At 40.2% G+C, this 6,639-nt stretch overlaps 1 protein-coding gene across 1 annotated transcript; it reads right to left on the bottom strand.

Annotated features, from left to right (window-relative positions):
• Positions 1–1,958: 1,958 nt before the first annotated feature.
• On the bottom strand, positions 1,959–5,899 carry LOC109966286 (N-acetylmuramoyl-L-alanine amidase-like). Its single transcript, XM_020611021.1, has 4 exons — positions 5,827–5,899; positions 3,166–4,011; positions 2,379–2,589; positions 1,959–2,223 (listed from the first exon to the last, which is right to left on the bottom strand). Exons 1-4 carry the CDS (start codon positions 5,897–5,899, stop codon positions 1,959–1,961), a joined length of 1,395 nt encoding a protein of 464 aa, XP_020466677.1.
• Between the last annotated feature and the right edge of the window lie 740 nt (positions 5,900–6,639).

The following is a 6,639-nucleotide window of genomic DNA, read 5'->3' as shown; positions in this document are numbered from 1 at the left end:
GTTCTTTTACAGCACAGAGGACTTGGCCGCTGCAGACATTGTTTCTGAACTCTCAGCAAAGATAACTGGAACATCTTACAGCAGGTTCAATATTAATAGAGGTAATGTGTGGGACGGAGCAGTTCGTGGTTTCAAACGTGCCTCATTTGACCCATCACATGAGATATCAGTGAAATTTACTGATGAAGGCCGAGCTGAGGATGGACTAGACAATGGTGGTCCCAAGCGTGAGTTCCTGACCCTCCTGATGAACAGCCTGAGAACACAAAGAATCTTTGATGGCCCAGAGGACAGGAAATTTCTTGTGTTTGACAGTGCAGGTAATATTATTTATACGGATGTTTCTGAGTTTTCTTCAAGAGACAATGTTGCGTAAAGTGCCACTAATTCAACTAAAACATCTACAGCTGCAAAAGATGATGAATACTTTCATGCTGGGAGGACGATTGCAACTTCCATAGTTCATGGTGGTCCAGGTCCTCACTTCTTGTCAGAGATGCTTTACCAGCACCTCACAGGAAGAGCAAATACTGCCATTGTAGCCAATATTGAAGATATAACTGACGACACCATGAGAGCTTCCCTGCTTGAGGTACACATTGGCATTATTAACAAAATGTATTTAAATTCACGATCGGGCTCCCCCTATTTCCGTTTTCTGTCTTGCATGTGTTTTCAATTAATGTTGCGTTTTCCTTTTGCATGGGTTTTCAGTTAATGCTGCGTTTTCCTTTTGCATGTGTTTTTTGGTTTATGCAGCGTTTTCCTTTTGCATGTGTTTTGTTTAATGCCGCGTTTCTGTCTTGCATGTGTTTTTTTGATTAATGCAGCATTTTCCGTTTGTATGTGTTTTGTTCAATACCGCGTTTGTGTCTTGCATGTGTTGTGTCTTTTGCATGTGTTGTGACCGTGTCGGCCACCGTATTTCTGGCTGGATAGTGATGAGTCAGTAACCAGTGTGAACCGAGCAGAGCAATAAGCTTACAGAAAGAATCTTGCATGTCTTGCTTAAATGCCCCTCTCTTTACAGAATACTGAAAATTCTTAATGTTTATTCCTTAAAAGTTAATAAGCTCACATTTTGAACACACACATAATGAATCTTATAGCATCAACATTGTTTGTAAAAATTAGATTTACTTTTAGTATGAATTACATTTCTTTGAATTTATGTTTTTTGATATTGAAGTAAATAAAAGACCAGATGTGAAATGTCAGTACAGAGTGTGACCAAATGCAAAATCAATGTACAAAAAACACACACATACATAGGGAATGTACATATTCCATTACACAGCTCATGCTTGTCCTTGCTCTCAGTCATGATATATCATCCTTTGTCTGAACCTCACTGATACTCCAGTGGGTAATTCACTGTGGTGCAGCCAAATTTTGTTCAAACACACAGTACTTAAATTTTTCATCGAGATCCCAAAGGAAACTGCAAACTAGAACTGCTAATAGATACTACATACTTCTGCCAACTTGGAACAATGTAAAAAAAAAAACAGGGAAAAAAGTTGTGAAACACTAATCACCAGAAACCTGCAGATGGCGGTGCTGTCAATAAAACCAGAACTTACTTTCAACATTTACCATGCCCGCCTGCGATAGGGGTCATGATCTGTACCAGACCTGAGAGCATTTTAGAAGTGAAAACCCAACATACTTTAATGACATAAGTAAAACTGTAAAACTGTAAAAACTGTATGCTTGCTGTGCAAACAAGTGATTCAGTGGTATAACCCATTTCACTTTAGCCTAATTTAGGTTCTTCCACTTTCTATCTTGCACCATGCTGTCACATGCAATCAGAAAATAGTGTCAAACATCCATCCTGTGTTTTCTTTGTTTTCAGTTATGAGGCCAGTTATCAAACCTCAGAGAGCCATTAATGATGGAAAGAATCCTAATCTGGCAGTGGGAGTCCTGTCATTCCCTGAAATGTTCCCAACCCCTTATTTCTGAAAAGAAGGCATCTCCGGTTCCCCCCCCTGCCTGTGGCCTTGGATGGTAAAGTTGGCAGCCAGTCCTCCTCCATCTACTGCACATCGGGTTAGACGATGGCGCAACAGGTCCATCGCATGGCGAGATGGCAGGGTGGCATTGTAGTTACCGATGATGGACACACCATACCCAATGTCATTGTGCCCTCTGGTGTGTCTGCCCCGGTGTTTCCAACCTCTGCCTTCATAGACGTAGCCGTCAGAGCCCACTACAAAGCTTTGGGCACAAAGGCAGCACAACATACAGAATTCAATGCACAGCAACTGGGCTTAAATATACATAGCAAACATTTGTGCAGAATGCAAATTAATTTTAAGGTGATATTTTTTTCAATAATATGTGGCTATGGGTGCACTTTAAAGGCTGTGTACCTGTATCCTATGTCACTCCAACCACGGTCATCCTGGTGGAAACGTTGCATGGCTCTCATGTTGTGAGAGCACTTTTGGAAGGATAAACAGGGCAAAGATGGCTCATAGGTGTGGTGAACATACAGGAACTGGAGGGGCAGAAACAGCGGGATAGGCGTACCCCGGTGGGCTTTTGCCCCCCACTGACAGCGAGGGATTATGTGAGGACAATCTGAGGATAGAGGATGAGGAGAAGGACACTAAAACAGCTGTACAGATTTGTAGATTGTACCTACAAGCTGAATATTTGTCTAGCATTCAGTTTTCTTTAGCTTTGTCTTAGTCTCCACCAACTTGTAACAAAAAAAATCTGGCTCTTTTGGAATGATTCTGATATCATTATTAGTTTGAAAGTTATTCAAGAAAAACAGTAGACATGACAAATACTCACTGGTTTAAGTGAAGAACCCTTTAAAAAAACTCCTGTATCCACATCATAATACAAATCAGCACCAAAATCTAATCAGTTGTTCTGTGGGCCATACCCTACCTCTCCAAAATATTTGATCAAAATCTGTTCACTTTTGAGCTGTGCTGTTAACAAACAAACCAGCTTCCCATGTGCATATCTTACTGTTTTTATGTTTTTCTCTACCAGTGAAGAGAATATGTTTGGGTTTCAGACAGCTGGTCAAACAAAGATAGTTTTAAAAATCTCTATGGGTTTTTGGTGTTTTACACAGCTTGTTAAAATTTTAAGACCAAACTGTTGCCATAATAGGCCTATACTTACAATTTCACAACTCACCCCAGTACTTGTGCACAAATGCATCTAATCCATCCTTCACTGCCTTCCCCACTCCAGTGTCAAGTGCAATCCATTCTGTATTCTCCAACTTCCAGACCAATGCAAGTGTCTCCATCACCTGGCTGTGAAGATCAAGTGGCTTCAGAATGGCTCTAGAGAGCTCCCTTCGCCTCGGGCTGATGTGGCTGGTCACATCATCAAGGCCCTGCCCCTCATGCAGAATAAAATTGTAGTACCCTCTCAGTATCTCACTGAGGGCCAGCGGCTGTTTAGATGCAGGTAGGTTGCTGAGGTCCGTGCCCAGTATGAGTCCATCCATGCCTCCGTTAATAACAGCATCAGTAGCCAGTGTGGCAGACCGAGACAGCTTGAACATCTTAGGGTGGGCCACACTGTCCCAGCACCCGTTAGGTCCCAGGCGATAAGATGGCGGGAAGTCCTGGAGACTGAGGAAAGACAGTCCCAGTGTCCTGCCTAAGGTGAGAGGGAAGATCCCAACAGCTGGTGTCCCCTTCAGCTTCACTTTCAGTCCTGATTCGATTCCTAGCAGCAAAGGCGCAAGGGCTACTGTGGTGCCATCTGGAGCAAGAACCACCCCTCGCTCCTCTCCACTGTCAGTCACAATGTGGTGGATGGCCTTGTCAAAAAATCTGAAGGATGAGGCAGTGAGAATGGCTGTCTTGGTGAGATTATATGATGCCCCCAAGAAGTGGATAGTCATCATATCGTCGTGGCCGGCGGTCCTCCGCAGGGCCCTGACCAACTCCAGAGGGGACAGGCCAGGGTTGGTGTCTTCAACCTGCTGCACAGCTTGAATGAAGCTGTCCATGTTATGCAGCTTGGCAACTAATAACAAGCAAATTAAGAAAAAACACATGACTCAAGAACACTAGAGTATTCAGGACACTCCTCAAATGTCTGTGATACTGACCCCTGGATGGCCTTGTCCAGGTCACAGCAAAGTGACATGGACTGACCTGTGCCTCTCCCCAACACTTATGCTGGTGAGATGAACTAAAATCTATGTTTTGATTTTCAACAAGTAAGAATGTGCTCAGCATCAGAGGTGGAACGTAGCTAAGTACATTTACTCAAGTACTATACTTAAGTACTATTTTGAGGTATTTGTACTTTACTTGAATATTTTCAGTTTCTCCTACTTCATATTTTGACTTTACTACATTTTAGAGGCAAATATTGTACGTTTTACTCCACTACATTTATTTGATAACTTTAGCGACTAGTTACTTTTCAGAATCACATTAACTTAATAAAATATAGTCTAATCAAGATTGTATCGATTCCTGGAAGGAAAAATTCACAAGCTACCCTGCAGTACTTCAAATTATAAGCATAGGCATTATAAGTGGTTAAAACTAGCTCCACCTTAACCAGCTGTGATGAACAAATTAATGCACCAATAATTATAATACAATAATTTGATATACTGTACATGAATATGAAATGTGCCATTCTGTAGAGTACTTTTACTTGTATAAATTGCTTGTATATTTTGAAGCTAATACTTTTGTACTTTTACTTGCATAACACTCTGATTTCAGGACTTTTATTTGTAATAAAGTATGCTTACTCTGTTCTATTGGTACTTTTACTTAAGTAAAGAACGTGAGTATTTCCTCCACCACTGCTCAGCGTCATCAAATGCTGATCAAAATTGCCTCAAGGGGCTTTACAATCTGTACAGGATACCAAACCCTCTGTGCTTACACCCTCAAATCAGAGGGGTCACTTCTCTTCCAGGACTGACAGACATGCATGTTTGTGTGTACAGCCTAAGTCAATATAAAAGATTTACAGTGCGAACAATCAGAGAGAAAGAATTGTATACTGACTTTTTAACAATGTTACCTGACTTCCCCCCCTTTTCTGAACCCAACCCTCATCCACACCCTGACAATAATTTTTGTATGGTCCTTTATCCTGACATGTTTGTACAGGAAGGGGCTGTGGCCGTCTCTATACTCTGCTTCGTTAATGGCTGATTCTATTCAGACTGAAAATAACTATGCAGTGGTGGAAAGGAATGAAGTACATTTACTCAAGTACTGTACTTAAGTAGAATTTTGAGGTATTTGTGCTTTATTTCCATTTAGTTCATACTTTGACTTCACCACATTTTAGAAGCAAATATTGTACTTTTAACTCCACTACGTTTATTTTATAACTTTAGTTACTAGTTAATTTTCAGAACCAGATTAATACAAAAATAACAGTGTAATCATGTGACTTCACTGATATTTGATGGAAAAGTCAAACGATACCCAGCAGTACTTCAAATTATAAGCATCTAGGCTAATTATAACTAGCTCCACCTTTAAAGTTTTTTATGACTATTCACGTAAGTGGTGTCTTAATTCTCTTAAATGCTTTTGTTTGAATATATGAGGAGTGAATCTGTGGAAATAGTTTGTTGATTTGTATTCAGAAAATACAATAAAATATTAAAATCCTAAAAGGAGGGCAAGTACTCTGAATTACTGCATTTCCTTTTAAAATGTTCATGTTACAGGGGTTCAGTTAATCACAAATTGACAGGCTGCCTAGAACAAAATCCTCATCAGCATGTCAAAAAGAAGTAGCCTGATAAAGTATTTAACTAAAGATCACACATGTGTTGACGTTTTATGTAACTGAACTTACCTGTCAGCCTGCTGTAGACAGTACAGAAACAGAATAAAGCCAGAACAAAAAACAAAAATCCAGATAAAGTCATGTTGTATCTCCTGGTTACTGGCTCCAAAACAGAATTATGCGTTCTCCCAGTTCAGCCTGTACAGTGAGGTGTGAAGGAACCTCTGCTAATGGAGAACTGTAAACTGAGTCCTACTTCTGAGATGAGTTGAGTGTAGGTGTATTTGTGTAAGTGTACGTGCATGAGTGCAGTGTTGTGTCCCAATAGGGGAGAGTGCTCTTTGTACAGATAGCTCCAAATGTTGATTTAGCCTATGTTTTAAAGTGTGTCACTAGGAAAACAAAGTCATGCCCTGCCCCTCCCAAGATTTATTACAAAGAAGTGATTTTATTATACTGGGATGTGTCATGCTTACCTCATGGTCCACACCTTCTTTGTACTGTATGTCAGTAAACATAACTGATGTGAAAGATGAGGCAGATTTATGGTTAATGTGTACCATCTCCTGTGACCTGTGTATGTGTTGTGTATTCACCAATGTGAAGAAACATTTTCAGTCACATAAACAGTCAACAACTTGTGAACTTTAAATTCAGGGGAATTATAGAAAACAAGAACTGTCCTGACTCTAGGTGTCTACATACAGTAAACATAAATGTCATTTTATGCCCTTAAATAAGTTTTATGAGTGGTCTCATATGCAGGTTTCAGTGGTAAGCTAGGCTGCATGTGGCAAATTCATAAAGCAGCATTTTAATTTCAAAATCAATTTTTTGTGAAATATTGCCTTGTAATAGCTTGTAAGAATAGCTTGTGAAAAA

The sequence above is a fragment of the Monopterus albus genome, unplaced genomic scaffold (assembly GCF_001952655.1).
Source record: "Monopterus albus unplaced genomic scaffold, M_albus_1.0 scaffold108.1, whole genome shotgun sequence".
Classification (NCBI taxonomy): domain Eukaryota; kingdom Metazoa; phylum Chordata; class Actinopteri; order Synbranchiformes; family Synbranchidae; genus Monopterus; species Monopterus albus.
This window is presented reverse-complemented; position numbering and strand designations above follow the sequence as displayed.